Source organism: Aplysia californica, unplaced genomic scaffold (genome assembly GCF_000002075.1).
Source record: "Aplysia californica isolate F4 #8 unplaced genomic scaffold, AplCal3.0 scaffold00151, whole genome shotgun sequence".
Classification (NCBI taxonomy): domain Eukaryota; kingdom Metazoa; phylum Mollusca; class Gastropoda; order Aplysiida; family Aplysiidae; genus Aplysia; species Aplysia californica.
The window spans coordinates 873457-891411 of NW_004797421.1; the positions used below are offsets into that span (position 1 = coordinate 873457).

Below are 17955 nucleotides of genomic sequence, written 5' to 3' on the forward strand. Positions count from 1 at the left end.
ATGTTTTTATTTTATTCAGCGTCAAAATGGCGGAAATAGCAACAAAGTTTGATCTCTCATCGGTGGGCCTTTGCAGGCCGATAGGCAAGGCATAATTCACAAAACCGATAGCCCATTACGATGTCATGTCAGCCTCGTAATCAGCGGTATGTTACTCTCTATACATATTTTTCTAATAAGAGAGAACAAAAGTAAGTTTCATTTCTTTTTATACCTCCTCTTTGGGGGGGATGTTTGTAAATTAGGGCCTCTGCCTCTATCCTATAGAAATAGAATTTTACTTTTTGTTCAAGTCGCGACATGCCTTTTCCAAGACCTAGATCTAGAATCTACCTCTAGATCTAGATATCTAGATCTAAATCTAGATTTATATCTACACCGAGAGATTCCCGTAGAACAAGTAGAAGGAAAAGACGAAGTCCAGTTCTTTTGAAGTCTCTTGTGATATTTTTTGGCCACCTCTATCTTTTGGCTATGGCTATGGCCACCTCTATTCTCACCCGGAATGAGAATAGTGCAGGCGAGTCTTGTGGCTATTCTCACCCGGTGCGCGTTCACCAAATTTTGCGTTCACCCTAAACCACAGAATTCTACACTGTGATAACAGAAAAATTGTAGAATTCTGTGCCGTGAACAAACGTTCCATTACAACTGTAGCCTACTAAAAGCGTACAATTTTGTCTGTAGGCAGTGGAGAGAGAGAGAGAAAGAGAGAGAGGAGTAGCGCGAGAATTTCCGGGCAAAACAAAATGTCGACCCGCGTAGTTCGGCTCGATTCGAAAAGTTAAATAGCCGTAGCATCTTTGTAGACAACCAAATTAATTTACTTTTGTGTTTTAACATCATTTTTTAACTTTGTTTTGGTCAATTTGATCGTCCACACCGATAGACAGTATTCAGAAAGAGACAGAGAGAGAGAGAAGAGGGGAGGAGTTGATCTTGCGAGAACTTCCGGGCGGGTGAGAATAGCCACTTTCTTTGGCTATTCTCACCCGGTGGGCGTTCACCGTTATAGTTATAGTATAGCCTAGGCCAACCAGTTAAGCGTTCACCCTGAACCACAGAATTCTACACTGTGATAACAGAATTGCAGAATTCTGTGCCGTGAACAAACGTTCTAATACTACTGTTAGTGTTAGCCTAAAAGCGTGCAATTTTGTCTGTGGGTAGTGGAGAGAGAGAAAGAGAGAGAGAGAGAACTTGCGGGCAAAACAAAATGGCGACCCGCGTAGTTCAGCTCGATTCAGAAAGTTAAATAGCCGTAGCATCTTTGTAGACTACCAAATTAATTTACTTTTGTGTTTTAACATCATTTTTAAACTTTGTTTTGGTCAATTTGATCGTCCACACCGATAGGCAGTATAATTCAGAAAGGGATGAGAGAGAGAGAAAGGGGAGGAGTAGATCTTGCGAAAACTTCGGGCAAAACAAAATGGCGACCCGCGTAGTTCGGCTTGATTCGAAAAGTGAAATAGCCATAGCATCTTTGAAGACGATTAAATTAGCTTACTTTTGTGCTATAACGTATTTTTTTTCTTGGCTTTTATCAATTTGATCATCCACACCGATAGACAGTATTCCAAACTGAGGAAAAATGGGTCTTGTTTCACACCGTGTGAGAATAGCCTACGCTGGCAAGTCTCACCCGCGGTGAGAGGTAGATCGTATTTTTATTCTCACCCCGGGTGAGAATAGCCACTTCCTATTTATTATGGGAGTGTATACAGACCCGGCAACCGGGAACAAAGTCTCGAAGTATACAGATCCGGTACTGGTAGGGGAACTCTTTTGTGATTTCGGAAAGTTTCAGCGCCCTCTTGGCTCAGGGTAGACCTAGGTTCTTGGTTTAAAAGGGGGTAACTCTATGGTTTTTCTAGATCTATTGCCTAGGTTAGATCTAGTCAGACAGACAAATCATCTTGACCTAGTTTCGAGACTAGCCTAGATCTAGATATCTAGAAATCTAGATCTAAATGAAGATTGCGGATGTCTTTTCGATGAATGGTCGTATTTCCTCTGTTTTGGAGTTGGGGGAATCCCAATTTGAGGAAAAGAACAATGTCATATGATAATTTCAATCAAGCAGTCACCCTCTCAATTTCTCTGCTCCTCTTCTGTGTATCGCTCGCCTACTCTTTTTCTTTGTTTGTCTCTGTCTTTCTTTCTCCCAAACTGTTTCCCACTCTATCTTTCTCTCGTCCCCCCCTGCCAACTAGGGCATGTCATATACATTTTGCTAGCACTTCTCTCTCTCTCTCTCTCTCTCTCTCTCTCTCTCTCTCTCTCTCTCTCTCTGCTGAAACTTTCCGAAATCACAAAAGATTTCCCCTACCGGGTCTGTATACACTTCGATTTTTTATTTGCAATCTCAGACATCATATTCATAGTGATCATGACCGTGAAAAGCGTAAATTATGGAGAGTGGGTTTATATAAATGCTGCAAATGTTTGAATGATAACCCCTCTCCTTTGTATTTAGAGTCACTTGACCACTTGCAGCCATGAGTGAACATTCCCCCCCAGCTAAAATTGCTTCTGCACTAAGAGGTTCCCAACTTAATTTTTGTGGAGGAAAAAAAGCAGCGGCAGGAAGGACCCTGACCTGGCCGGGAATTTAAAGACTTCAATATAGAGTACAGTGGGTGTTTTCTGCCCAACTTCGGCGTACCACTTGGTGGCCAGCTTCCCTGGATGTGACCGATGACAAGCCACAGATGCGGCCACCTGATCTAGATGTGGCCAAATCCATGCCCGTTATGCAGCCAGGCATTAAACAAGCTTCAAGCACTTGAAAACATGATAAACAATGAAGGAACTCAGTGACAAACGTATTAGGTGCAATTCGAAATATGGTAGGCCTACATTCAACTTTAATGAGATTCAATAGACTCTTGATCAGAGCATGCAAACAAAATGGAAATCAATGACAACGAATACAAACGGTGACTTTCAAAATTAAAGAATGATACATGTATATATATACTACTTTAATGAGATTCAATTTACTTTTGGTCAGAGCATTTAAACAAAATGGAAATCAATAACAATGTATGCAAAAAGTGCAAGGATGGTAGATCTAGATCTACGTCTATTCTTGATAAGAGAGCAGAACGGACAAGTCTCAGGTCTCTGATCTCAATCTCTATGCATCCATCCATAGAGCACATCTTCCGCAAGTGACGTTCTCCACTGTCATACTGACCGAGTGAATCCCCACTCTCGTGCACAGTGTCTTGCTTTCCTTCTGCTTCAGCTGATGCTGGCATTTTGTTTCCAGTTCTGTCCATATTACAGGCCTCCATCTCTTCATTCATCTCGCGCATCGCATATATATTTCTTTTTCTACTCCAACCACTGGTTTTTTGTTTCCATCTCCATCAATCTCACACATGTCTTCCCTTTCTGTCTCTTCTGCTTCAACCACTTGTCTTTTGTTTCCTATGCCTTCATTGTCAGCAGCAACATTGTGTCCTATTTCTCTCCGTCTGTGGTCCAACTCTTGATCCTTCATCAAGTTCAAGTGTTTCATTGTCCATGTGTCATCTATGTGGAGTTTTATATCCTTCCACAACCCCCACTTCAGCAAACATGGATTCCTCAGTAGAACCTTCTTCCATGAAATCTTGCAACTACGGGTCATCATCATTAAAGAGTATCATTTCACTTTCACTGACATCTGCACTTGTGTCATAGTCTGAATCGCTCAACCTCTCTTGAATTTTCTTCCTTGGACTTCTTTTCTTTTGCTTCTAACTTTTTCTTCTTCTTCTTCTCCGTCTCCTTCTTGGCTAGTTTCCTCTCTTTTTGCATCTGATCTTTTTTTCTATTTTCTTTTTCCATTTTGCTTCTTTTGCTCCTCTCACTGTTTGTCTCTTTCCTCTCTCGTCTTCCATTTCTCCTGTTCCATTTTGGCTCTCGTCATTTTCCTCATTTCCATCTCTGCTTTCCTTTTGATCTTTCTCTCCTTGTTGATTATAGAATCACAATGAATTCTTGCCTGCTGATGAGCGATGGAAGCTTTTCCAGCGATTTTTTTCTCTTGCCGCCACCACTCCTGCTTTGCAACGTCGGAAAAATGAAGGGATCTTTCAGTCTCAGACTGACTTAGCTGCCTTCGGGTTCCTGTGGCTGTATCACATCAGGGTTATGTCTCCACAGTGTGTAGATCGGGTCTTCCACATCAAATCCCTCTTCCAGCCTTGTGTATGCACAGTGGCTTCACCAATCTTCCCACGCAGTATTGCAAATTTCCTGAGGCTCGATGCTTGATCAAGGGATGAGGAAGACTGAGTCGATTTACTTGTACATGTATCTGCAACTGGAGATGAGGGTGCAGCAGTTGTGGTGCATGTTGAAAGTGGGTTGACTTGGAAAGCTGGCTTTGGACGTTCTTCATCTGACTTTCGATGACCTGAAAGCTTCAGATGCCAAAGGTGTCTGAAGATTTGCATTTCTCCATCCCTTCACTGACTGCTTGTGACACGTCAAAAGCTTCTTTTGTCCCCTTTGGTTTCCCACTCATTTTGAGATCTGGGGAAATACATTATTTTTTATAGATTCGTTCCATGCTATACTTTTGAGTTGGCGTTTAACGTCTCTTATTAAAACCAGTAGGTCATTTAGGCAAGTTGATGTGCTGTTACACTGGGATATGAAATGTAACAGAACTTATTATCCTATCCAGTCGCAGTAGGTCTATACTGACACTGGGCCAATCAGTCATTCATAGCACTAGTCCCATAATGCCGACACCAGGCGGGACAGTTACTAGATTGCCAATTTTTTAAGTCTTAGGTATGACTAAGCCGGAAGTTGGTGAACCTCATCAAGAGCATGTACAAAGGGACAAGTTGCAGGGCTGTACATGATGGCCAGCTCACTGACAGCTTTGACATCAAGACTGGTGTGAGACAGGGATGTTTACTATCACCGTTCCTCTTCATATTGGCAGTCGACTGGCTGATGAAGGAAACCACCAGAGGACACAGTAATGGTATACAGTGGACACCATGGACACAGTTGGACGATCTGGGTTTTGCAGACAACTTGGCGCTTCTGTCGCACACCCAGGAACAGATGCAAGCAAAGACTTCAGTATTAAACAGCCTATCGGAGTCTGTTGGATTGAGGATCCACCCCGGAAAGTCAAAGGTCTTAAGGACAGATGCACTACGAAAGGAGCAGGTCACAATAGAAGGAAAGGCACTAGAAAACGTTGAATCGTTCTGCTATCTTGGGAGTATAATTGACAGACAGGGAGGAACAGGTGCTGAAATAAAGTCCCGCATTGGAAAAGCACAGGCTGCTTTCATATCTTTGGATAGGATTTGGAAGACCAGAGATATCTCACTTCGAACAAAGCTGAGGATTTTCAATTCCAACGTGAAGTCAGTCCTGTTGTATGGATGTGAGACAATCTGGAGCAGACCAAAGGGAAGCTACAGTCGTTTATTCAAAGCCTTACAGCAACTGGAATGTGAGTTGTGAGAACTATCCGCTCCCTAGCAGTGGCCGCGAGAGGGTCAAGCTACTCTAGTAACAGTAGTAGACTATGTCTATATGATATTATATTAGTAGTTTAAAGACATATTGTAACTTTTGGGGGTTAAATTTTACTTTCACACTTGCTTATAGATGCATTGCTTTTGGGGGCTAAACCACCGCATTTTTGGGGGGCAGAACACACACATAATGGCATCTAAAATTGCCACAGTTCAAATGTTTTCGAGAAAATCGCAAACTGAAATCTAATTATTTATTGATAACTATATAACTGCAAATCAAATGAAACCATCAAATATTTTTTTTTAATACCCCCCCCTCCCCCCTAGAAAACAACGAATATTTTGCAATTATATATTATATATATATATATATATATATATATATATATATATATATATATATATATATATATATATATATATATATATATATACGATCAAATTTGTGTAAAACATAAAAAATGGACAAGATAAAAATGGTATAAAATATCCAAACATAGCACTAGTGTGAAACTGGAAATTAAAATAGCACACATTTTGATAAGACCGATAACGAAATGAAATCAAATTTGTAATTAAGTCTAATTAAAGTTGTCATGGGTACTTCTTTTTAGGCTCAATAATATAAGTTTATGTAGGCCTGTTAAAGCTAAGAATTCAAAGCCAAACTAAAGGCTATGGCTGTTGATATCCCCGAGCCAGTTGAAGGTAGACGCACAAAGAGAGAATTACTTAGGCCAAACAAAAGTGTTAAAACAAAATAAAAAAAAAAAAAAAAGCAACCCAAAAACCAAAACAAAACTTGCAAAAAATATGCAAGTCAGCAGCCACAGCAATGCTAACAGAGATGTCATTCCCAACAATTTGGGGGGCAGCCACTTAGTCCTCTATTTTTGAACCCCCTGAACTGACTTAACTTTGAGAGTTTGTACATTATTTGCCTGATTGCTGTATACTTGCATGAGTAGTGTTTACTGACTTTCCGTCTTAATTTGGCAAGACCCGAAAGTCAGTGGGTTTTTTTTCAGTTTTGAGTATATCGTTGTCCAAATTGAGTGAGACAATTTCTCTGAAATAAATTAAATTTATCTTCTAGATAAAAGAAAACAGGAAAAATCAGGTTTGTGCTTGATAGCTTTTATGGAAAACTTATTTGCACTTTCTTTATAAACAAACTATGTGTGCCTACCATTCTGTTTCAGGAATGCTGATCCATTTGCTGTAAGACCATTGCCAAAGTCATTTTATTTCCCAAGTCCCTCAAAAGATGTTGATAAAAGACAGGTAAGTCAGAAGTGCTTTAAAAAGTGCAATTTTTTTCTTTGAAATCATTAAAAAACTTAGGACTCTGGATCAGATACTTTCATTATAATGCAACTTGAGGAGGAAAAAAAGGTTCCCCTATCTTTGAATAATATCTTGATTTATTTTCAAAGTAAGGCTTTTTATCCAGACAACAGGTATACTCGTTTGACTACTGATTCAGGTTCTGCTTATAGTTTTAATAAGATACAGAAATGTGACCATCACTGCAGACAGGATAAAAAGTTTAATAGTAAAGTGTCTGACCAGAAAACTCTTGATTTTTAAAACAAGCCTTTTGTTCTTCTAATAATAATAAATAGCATTTGTATAACGCATAACCCCGCTCAACAGCAAGCTCTATGCGCTTTACATTATATTATTACCCCAGTAGACCATAGAACACTCAGAAACATTCTCAGCTTCACAGGAAGCATACAATGCAAGCAGCTGATTAAAGCTCTCAGACACAAAGATATCGACAAGATCTTTCGCTATCTATAGTTGGGTAACCATTCCCACCTGGATGAAGTGAGGAAAATATGTGTAAAGTGCCTTTCCCAAGGACACAGCGTCGGGCCCCTGTCGGGATTCGAACCCACAACTTATGGTTGCGAGTCGAAGAGTCTAACCACTAGGCCACCGAGTTACTTTTCCATTTGCAAGACCAAAATTATGAAAGATGATTGTTTCTACTAGTTGTGCTACTTCCTGAAAGCTTTGGTCTCTTTCATCTTTCATGGGTTATTGCAATACTTTTTATCTCAATTTAAATGCTCCCCTTTCATTGTACTATACACCCACAGGCAATTCACAGTCCAGAAAGGAAACAGATGGATAAGAAGTCTGCTATGGAAGAACAATTTCTCTTTGGAACAAACACCTTCAGAACAAGTGCTATGCCCAATGTGAAGTCACTTGGTATTTCAGATGAGTTCCCGGCTCATAGTTCCAGCACGAGAGATACCGCTGGAGAAAGTGACAACTTTGAGGAGGGTTGGCCTGGCAGCGAAGTGTGTGGAGGGTAAGTTGTGTGCTTTTTTCTTCTCACCCTTTAGAAAAGTGTGATGCTTAGCAGGTGTTCTGGTGCAGTCATTTTTATGCTTTGGAGGTCACTTATTAGACGTTTTTGTTATTTTTCAAGGCAAACTAGCCGAGCCCAACATTGTGCTAAAATCACAGTTACAATCGACTCTGCTCATGTTGAACTGGCTTGAGTTGATCTTGGGTTAAGTTAATCATTTTCTCAGGTCCCAGCACCTCTTCTTCTTTACAAGTCCCAACAGTTAAGTTGAACTTCCGATGAGTTTTTTTTTTTTCACTCCCCGGACGACATCAACTCATCTGTAGTTGACTGTGTTAGTAGTTATGTTTATAAAAAAATTAAGAGAAAAATCCTTTTGCGCCAATGATACTCGTACCTGCATAAACACAAAATCTGATCAAATACTTTGAATTTGAGGAAAGCATCTCATCTCTAAACGAATACATTGTTATTAAAAGTAGTACCTTTGAACTTTGTCTGGCAGTTCGGCAATATTATTGTGTGTAATGTGACCACATATTGCAAAACTAAAAAAAACGACCAGGGAGTAAAAATACATTGCTTATTATTTGTTTCTTTTTTGTCCCAGTGTATTAAATACATTGCATATTTCTTTCTTTCTTTCATTCTGCAGTGCATTGACAGACACTAGCAATGACATTTCTGCATTGTCTGGAAATGAAATCTTACAAATACAGGATAGAACTGCAGGTGTTAACCAGAAAGATGTCGGTTCTTCAAGATCAATAAAAGGTCCTTCCTCGCAGGAGGAGCAAACTGAGTCTGTGCTTCAAAGGTTGGTGTTGGTGTCAGTTGGTTAGTCATAGCGAGCTGATATTCAATGAAAATCCTTTGGATATATGGAAGATACCGTACCTTTTTATTCCCTTTGGGTCTGCCATATTGCCTATTCTGAGGGCTTTTTGACTCATGCATAGTGCTGCTGATTTCATTTCCCTTTCAGATTAGTGTCAGCTAGTATGTGACTTTTTTTTTGTTCGTTGGAATTTCTTTTTCTTTTTTGCCTCATAATAGTTACTTTTTCTGCAATTGCATTCCCTTTTTGCACTCACTGCTGTAATGAATTACTTTTTTCATTATGATATTTAAAAAGTAGACTTAATATTACTTTATCAGGCTTTTAATACACTTTTATTTTTGCTGGAGTATTTATCTGAAACTTACTGGGTCAGCCAGATCCTTACTGGGTTGTATCCTATGAGAAGATCGTTTGCCCTTGGTAGAAATGTGGTATTTAACAATAGTAGATACTCTGATGTCCTGCAAGTCTCTTTGTCCACTTTTGGACTGATATGACTAATTAGAATGAACTTGCCAGCAGAAGTCATACATAGGTCTTTTAAGGGAAGCGATATATAACTAAAAGATAATTACATTACTGCATAACTTCTTGGTTCGACAGATATATTGACAGATTCAGGCATTCTGCACCCAAGTCTAGAGAAGAACGTTTGAAAGAACGGGAACAAAGGAAGCAGGAGTTTTGGTGGCTCCAAAAGTCGTCTCCAGATGTGGGGGATAAAATGTCTGAAAAAAAATTGTCACAGTCCAACGATTCCCCTGTCCAGATGGACAGGCCAAAGGTACTGTTTGCTAGAAATTTATTTTGTGGAGCTTTTTTGTGGTTATTGATGATGCATGCTGTATTTCTGTCATTTTGTGTGAAGACTGTGTCTTATCAATTTTTAATCACTGGGATTATGAAAGACATAAGATTACTTTCGTTGGTAAAAATGGGTTGATGCATAAGATCGCTTTTGCCTGATTTTTCTTACAGAACCGTGAATGATGATTTTTTTAGTTACAAGTGGTCTTTAACCCTTTCGTTGTAAAGGGGTATGTATTCCTACTGCCAGCGCTGATTTTCAGCTAAGCTCGTTACCCAGGACGGCAGCCTAGTGTCTCAGTATTAATGGACGCGCAGTCTAGATCTAGCATTCTTGTGACATATTTCGGACGTCGGGTCTTTGATTGTTTCACTTTTCTCACTTTTCTAATTCCCTATTTCCTCCCACCTTACTCCTAATTTCGAATAACCTGCAAATCTTAAGTAAAAAAGTAATTTATTTGCCTTTTTAAAGTCATTTCGATGTTTACATTTTACAAGAGCACGCGGCCGCCCGCAAGCCTAGATCTACTTTTTTTGTTCGTTTGCAAGCCTACAGTAAAGAAATACTAGCAAATTTGGTACCGATATGCGCATCTTTTATTCCCGAATACGAATCTACGCTGCACTTGTGGCTAAAATTCTGTATAGAAGAATAAGAACCAGGTTATTAGCGTGATGTATATATGTAACGTCATATAGGCAACCAGGAGTGGCAAACTCTACCTACTTCCGTGATGTAAACGATACAGCACAGCGCTAAAAATTACAAATTTTCAGGAGGCAACGAAGGGGTTAATAGAAACTCTTGTTTGGTCTTCAAGAAAATTAATGTAACTCCAAAACGTTTGCAAAGACAACGTGAAAAAACATTGTGTTGATACAAGTTGTGAAACTCTTTCATTTTTCTGACAGCTGACTCGCGAAGCTTTGCTAGCGATGGATGAGGAAACCTTGATGTTACAGAAGAAAGCAGACAAACTTCTTTCTCAGAGGTAACTATAATATTTTAAAATGGTTTCAAAAAGACATAGAAGGAACAAAATGTGACTTTATTAGGCCTGTGTTTGATATAATTTTAGAAGTACATTGTATTTGCTATTGAAGTTATGAGAAATGGCTGTCTTTTCGTAGATGTTGAAGTCCAGTAGCAGGAAAGAATTTGGAAGATTAGTTTTGGCAAAGTTTCTTTCCAATGTTGCTGTATTCTTTACATACCTTTTCTTGTGTCTTTACTGAAGACAGGTTAAACACCAATGCAGCAGAAATAAACGTAAATTATACAAAATTTCATGCATCTCGAAATTCATCATTAATTTATTTGGTGAACATTTTTTACACTGCATGGTTATAAAGTGTAGAATGCACATCTTTCCCTGTACATCCCAGGGTAACATAGTTAAAAGATGACTACTCATTTGATTTTGTTCTGGTATGTTTTTCAGTGAGGCGAGCTTTGCTACCTCGGGTCCCATAGTCAGCACAGAAGGTCTGGGAACGTCAACTTCGTTAAGTGACTTCAGTGTCGCTGAAGATCAAGTGCCTTTCAGACCAGCATTTGTCAGCATTCAAGGTGACTTGACAGTCCAAATATATGTTTTATTGGTGAAATCTTTACAGTAGAGGGCCCCAGTGAAGCATCAAGGCTTGTGATAACTAAGTTGCTGGTTTGATTCTCTGCTATGTCAGATTGGATTTTATTATATCCTTTGGAAAGGTACCTTACCCTATTTTCCGCTGTTCATGCAGCAGCAAGTGGATTCTTGGTGGTTGGTAGAGACAGAATGTGTGAATGATGACAATATGCACCTTACAGACTGCCCTTATGTTTTCCAGAGGACTTAAATGGTATATGAAAATGAGAAAACCTGTATTGTGTGTCTTTGTAATATGTTGGCCGTTAAGGGGATACATGGCCATAAATTAGCCCTATATTTTGTTGGACTAAGTATGTTTGGCTTTAGATATTTAAAAAAAACCTAATTCTCTCCATTAGTTTTGAACGAAATCAGTTTGCAATTCCATTAACCATTTCAATTTTTGAATTGATGCTTATCAGTTACCTATTTTGTCAAAGAGCTCTAATCCACTCGCTTACTTCAGGAAAAGGTACTGTAGTCTGATGTTTTTCATATATCGCCGCTAACAGTCCCAAAATCCAAACCAAAATAAGGCAGTTTTATTTTTGTCTGCAAAGATAGCTTGGAAACCTTCTTGCTTCATTGTCTTAATAAAGAGCAAGTTTATCTTACAAATTTTATGAAATACAGCCAAACCTGTCCAAGGCGACCTCTCATTGTCAAGGAGAAAAGTAGTCGTCTTATTATCTTGGGTGAGTCAGCTAAAAATAAAGAAGAACAAAGAGCCATTTACTTCTGAGGTCCGAATCACATGTGGTGGCAGACTTCGGATTGGTAGAAGGCGCATTACAATTTTTTTTTTCTTTTTGGAAGGGGGAGGGGGGAGGCAACATGTTGGACAATGAGAGATATTCGTTGTCGTCTTGAACAAGCTTTTTTGGCTGTTGGTTAATAAGCTGTCAAGTTGGATAGTTGGTCAGCTTGGACAGTGTCATTATTCTGAAAAAATGCAAGGGGGAAGAGGGAAATGGTCGTTTGTTGGGGTGCTCATTGTGGACAGGTGGTCGCTAGAGCAAGTTTGACTGTATGACGTTTACGCAAAACTTGTACACATTCTTTTTATGGTATGCTTTATACTAATTGTTTTCTCGAAAATAGTAATTTTGGACTTAAAGGGTTTGCAGCAGTGCATCACGGTGATGAATATATATTTAGTACACTCTTGTATAATGTGGGCGTGCAAAGCTGTCAAGGTCTTACTTCATTTTTAAATGAAATCTCACTATGTTTTATTGTTCTTTGCAGAGCTTTACCTCTGCTTGATACAATGGATCTCTGTACATACCCTGACTTGTTCTTTTTGTATGCTGTTTGGTCAGGGGTTTCTAACGTGAGCTATAGTTCTTCTCCCAGAGACTGACTTTGGTTTACACATTGTTGGAAGTGAATATTTTGGTCATGGAGAGTCCTACTTTTGGTGTCTCATTGTTTTGATTTTTAAAATTTTTTGAGTTCTTTAACCTTAAAAAATTTCTTTGTAAGCTTGTAGAAAGTTGTAGAATTGCTAATCTGTTTTTTTGTTTTCTGCCATACTTTCTACATTTTTACCATCCAAATTATGATGACTAACATATTTCAAACATATCTGTGTTGGAGGAAATATTGATGAACATACTTTAACACTCAGCTTTCCTATTTTGCAGAGAGAGTTCTCAGACCTAGCACACATTACCCGCCTGTTCTGAATAAACAATCGCAAAGACCCTTAAACGAGTTTAAATCAGCTGGTGATGACATCCTTACCAGATGGAGACTCCGGAGGAAAATGGAAGATGCTCACAAACCATCTGTTGGTGGCATGCAGCCAGAGCCATCGAGACACACTTCTGTGAGTATAATAATAGGTGATTTTTTTTGTTTTTTGAGTTTACATTTGCAGGGATTTGTAAGGGCTTTGACTGATTAGCTGCTTTGAAGCACCGGACTGGACATGGATCTAATCCGAAAGACTTCAAAGGTAACGCATTTTAATGTTTTGTCAACTTGTCACACTGAGAGAAAATAGTGATCTAGTGTGAGAAAAATTCATACCTACTTAGATATGAACTCTCACACTATACTTGAGTGTGTTAGCCATGTTGGTTACCCACTGCACCACAGAGGCAGGAATGAGATGATGATAATCTGCTCTGATGGAAATACAGTCGAAAATTGTCTTAAATGGCTGTCCATTGTCGGGTAGAAAAGTAGTTGCCTTAGGCAAGTAAATGTCTTGGAAAATGTCATAATTGTGTGAAAAAAATTACAGGAAGAGATGTGGTTGTTAGTACAAGGGATTTTCTTGGACAGGTGACCATTACAGCAGGTTTGACTGTAGGCCTACAAGAAAGAATGAGCTTGAGTTGCTGACTGGTTTCAGTACTGTTATTTCTTCTGAGTATTGAAATGCGGTTAGTTTGAGTGAAGGAGCCAGACAAGGGAGTTTTTGGAAGGCCATGTGCACTTTCTGATAGCCACAAAACTATTTACAAAATTCTTTAAAGACACAACCTTTATACAACTTGTCGACGAAAAAAAAAAGATAGCTTTGATACTGAGAATTTACAATGATTCGTTAGCCCCTTTAAATAATTCAAAAGTGAAACTGTCTTTGATTCTGTTTTGAGCTGAAACTGATTTCATACATTTTGTGTAATATGGAAAGAGGGAACAAGAAAGAAGTGAATGATTTTGTAATGGTTTTATATAATTTTTAATATGCATTCTGTTGTTGAGAAGAAAGAAAGCTGGCTAAAAAAAAGTCTTTAGCAAAATATGTTGATTTTATTGTTGAAGACTATCATATTCAGCTAATATTTCAAATAAGATACTCCTCCCCCCCCCCCATTTATTTCTTCATGAAAAGTAATTCTTAATAGAACCTGAAACTTTTCTCTCTTTTTTTTGCAAAAGCTGGACCCTAGACTGGAAGAATTTAGGAAAAAACTGTTTGCTCAGAAAGCACAGATCATTCAGCACGACATTGACTATGAGCGGCAGAAGATGAAGTTGATGCTGGATGATTCTGATGAAAGCACACAAAAAATGTCGGCAAACCACACGGTAAGATATTTCATGATACTCGTCATGTTTATTTGATTAATATGAGTAAGTTTATAAAATGAGTACAATATAAATGGAAAAGGAAACCTAGCTTATGAAGAGGACTAACTGTCTGTCACAGAATTTTTAAAATAGCATGAGCATAACATAATTTTTTATCTTTTTCCAAAATATTATTCTTATTTGCGTTTCTGTTGTGAGATGAATGATAAAATAAGATATACTGTATTTATGAATCACTTTTAAAAAATAACAGTACGCTTTCACCAGCTCCAAATGCACAATATATACTTACGCAACATCATATCAACCCATCACATTCTCCATATCTCACTCTCTGGCTCTCTATTAACATATCATACGGTAAGTGTATGGACAAAAACAAGGCATATACATCAAATGAAGTCTGAAAGTGAACAATTTCTGACAAAGAAAATTACATCGTTCCAATCACTGCAGAATAACAGGATTACCCTCTGGCAACTTAATTTGTTTCTGGATGAATGCTTTCCTTTGATTATCCTCTGCAAACTGAGATCACACACACACAAGCTCACACTCACTCTCGTTCACACTCACATATTTTTGTTTTAATAAATAATAATTTTTTGGACACATTTTTACTGTAACAATTTGTATATTTTTCAACATGATTGTTGGGGGCTGGGGGTGGTGCTGTCTGTAAAATACAAAATATTTTTTTTCAGAAATGAAATTGAGAGCTGAAAGAAAATCTTAAAATATATAGTATCAGTTTCAGAAAAAAGGTGCTCTTATTTTAGGAATTTTTTTTTCTTTTTGGTTTCCAGCCTCTAGAAGATAACCTCATGGCGAATTCTGATGGAAAGATTGATGATCCCGTGCTGAGAAGACTTCGTCAAGTTACAGAAGGAAAACAAGGTTTGCAGAACATGCAGAAAAGTAACCAGTCTCATGATGTGAAATGTCAAAGTCTTCAATCTGCCACGGAAGTGCCTCCTTGTGGAAGAGATGATAATGCTAATAACATTCAAAAGCAACGGCATAAAGTAGGAGGTCAGAGAACTGAGCTGGAGCCTGTTAGACATTTGGATGTGAATAACACAGCTTCTGTCAGTGCAGAGGTTGAAGAACCTGGCTCTGTTTCCATTGATAAGTTTGAGTCCCAGGTTATGTGTGATCCCAGAAAGAAGTCCCATGTCCTGCAGTCAAGGCAGAGTACTACATCTACGACCAAAGGCAAAACCTGTTCGCAACAGAAGGTGCTAGAAGATGACCTTGTCCCGAAAGAAGGCAAACATGATAATGTTAATGTTGGTCTTGGTGAGAAAGACAATTTATCGAATCCAAAGTTAAAATTGCATGTGAAGGATGGACATGAAAAGTTTTCGAGTGGAGAGAAGAATTTGGCTTTGAAGAAAGCTAATAATGTGGAAGAGGTGGAAATGGAGGAAAATTTGTCACTCAAAGGCTCTTCCCACAGTGGTCACATCTTTCACCAAGTTTTAGAAGCTGAGAAACCGAGTGAAGAATTCAACAAGTCATTCAGTATTGAAAGTGAAAGAGAAGATATTCAATCTGTCTACAGTAGTGATTTATCATTTGAAAACAAACAGTCAGATAAGAGGTCCAAAACTACACAACATCAGCATCGTCAGTCGTCTGTGCCCTCCGGAGGGCCTGATGAGACTGAAAGAGATAAACGTATAGGTTCAAAGAAGTCATCTCGTAGAGTACAAAGTGCAAAAGACATTGAAGAAGAGAAATCAGGTGTGCAGTCTAGATTAAGAAAAGCAAAAAAGAAAGGGAAGAGGGATGGAAGTGAAAAAAGTGAAAATAATTCAGAAGAAAGTGACATTTTGACGTATGTCACATCTGATTCAGAAAAGCCTAGTTCCATTACTGAAACAGACTTGAAACGTGACCTAACACCTGTGCAAAAGGCGGCGGTAGATGTGGCAAACGATCAACACAGATACAGAGCTGCTGTCAGTAACAGTGGGCAGAAACTGCCTGCTCCCAGGGGTAGTAATCAGCTGGTGGATGTGTCAAGACCATCTATGGTGCGTCCGTCTTCCAGTCAGAGTCCTTCAGGGGCTGTACCAAAGAGGCAGCCTGTGCAGGCAGCCATTGGGCAGGTGAGAAAATATGGAAGAGACTTTATGGGGATAAATAAAGAGTTTGGTTGTTTATTTGTGTGATCGAGAGAAAAGCAAATGGGTAGACATAGATTTTGGAGGCCTCATAGGCATATTTTAGATTGTTTGGAAGGGGCAGGCTACAGCTATCATGCTAGGTCAGTGCCTTCCATTGAGATGTTGAACACTGCATCCCGGCAGTAAGATTAAGATACTATAAGGACTGGATTTGAGTCATTTGTATGTTAGACAAAATACCAAACATTCGACTTCTGACCCTCATATATTGATCCAATTATAGTATGTATTTGATGTTTGGGAAAGTCAAGACAACAGAAAAATACAGAGGGTGTGAGAAAAGTCAGACCTTTCAGCAATGTGTGTTAACTAGTCATAGAGGTTTTTAACTCTTTCTGATTTATGATATACTACTATTAGTGCTATATACTGGTATCTTAAATCTTGACAACAGTAATTAAGCATGAAATGAATCTCCTAAAGTATTGACTAATTTGTACAACCACAGGTAAAGTTGTCTCTTGTTTACTGGTTCATTTATGTAATCCTGTACGGATGATGTATTTTTTTTTCTGTTGTGAATGTGATCGTGTACAGATGATGTATGTATCTTCTATTGGTCATGGAATCATGTACATATGTGTATTTTTAATTTAATTATGTACGTATCTCTTACAATTTTTCTGTTGTAAAACCCAAAACTAATCCATCAGTGTTGTTGTCTTTCCAGACCATCGCTGATCACTTGTTTGATGGTTCAGCTCTGATCTCCAGTGTGGACAGCTGGGCTTCAGCGTTTCCCATGTCCCCTGCTCCATCTCGCTCGCTTCAAGAGACACTTCTCACCTCACCGTCTCCGACAAAACAAGACCCAGCTCCACTTCAGAGCACACCGCTTCCCTCAGACTCAACTGTGATGAAAGGTGAGTTTTAGGTTCAGTTCAGATGACATTGAATTTGGGTTTCCATGTCTGTGGGGACTACTCTCTCTCTCTTTGGCACAATTGGTTTTTTTTAACCCTCTGAGCACTGCCCCTCTCAGCGTACAAGACCTGTGCATCAGAGCTCCTGTGCATTGACTGCAAGACATACATACATAAAACATGTGTTCAGTGCTTTGAAGGGTAAAGGTAGTCTCACTTCGGCATGCACTCAGGACCATCTAGTTAACTTTCTAACATGTATGTAACTGGATGGGGGGTTTATTTCTTCCTAAGTGGGATAATGTTTTTGTTGAGCTTGGACTTATAAAATAGAGCTTTTAATTAAGACTGTGAGAATGTAGTAGCAGTCTCCAGACACAAATGACCATGGATTCTGAAATCCAGTCCATGTTCATAATAAACTAGTTTCAATAGTAGAATGGATTAGTCTGAATGCATATGTTGTACATATTCTTAATGAGTAGATTGAAACAGTTGTTAGTTGTAGAGGTGTGTAGAAACATAACACAAACCAATCAAAATTAGCAATGCCCACCGAGCGTGTTTTGTTCTGCTGATTTTTGGCCCCCGCAGCGGGGGTGTTTGTGGGACGCACTAACGCAAAGGTTGTTGTCTTTAACTCGCTCTCACGCCGCTTCTCGTGGATGGATATGAATGAAACTTGGCAGCCAATCAGAAAAGAGGTCAATCTCGTAGTATGCAGTTTGACAACATTG

General features: G+C 38.8%; 1 protein-coding gene across 1 annotated transcript in view; it reads left to right on the forward strand.

Annotated features, from left to right (window-relative positions):
* Window positions 1–20: 20 nt before the first annotated feature.
* LOC101856510 overlaps window positions 21–17955 on the forward strand; it is a gene marked incomplete in the record, with an annotated part of 21218 nt that continues 3283 nt past the window's right edge. The window contains 12 exon segments of the mRNA XM_035969509.1: window positions 21–146; window positions 6707–6788; window positions 7613–7830; window positions 8486–8567; window positions 8604–8647; window positions 9275–9455; window positions 10394–10473; window positions 10924–11051; window positions 12762–12946; window positions 14011–14160; window positions 14970–16277; window positions 17026–17218. Of these exon segments, the coding sequence (XP_035825402.1) occupies window positions 121–146; window positions 6707–6788; window positions 7613–7830; window positions 8486–8567; window positions 8604–8647; window positions 9275–9455; window positions 10394–10473; window positions 10924–11051; window positions 12762–12946; window positions 14011–14160; window positions 14970–16277; window positions 17026–17218 (2677 nt within the window).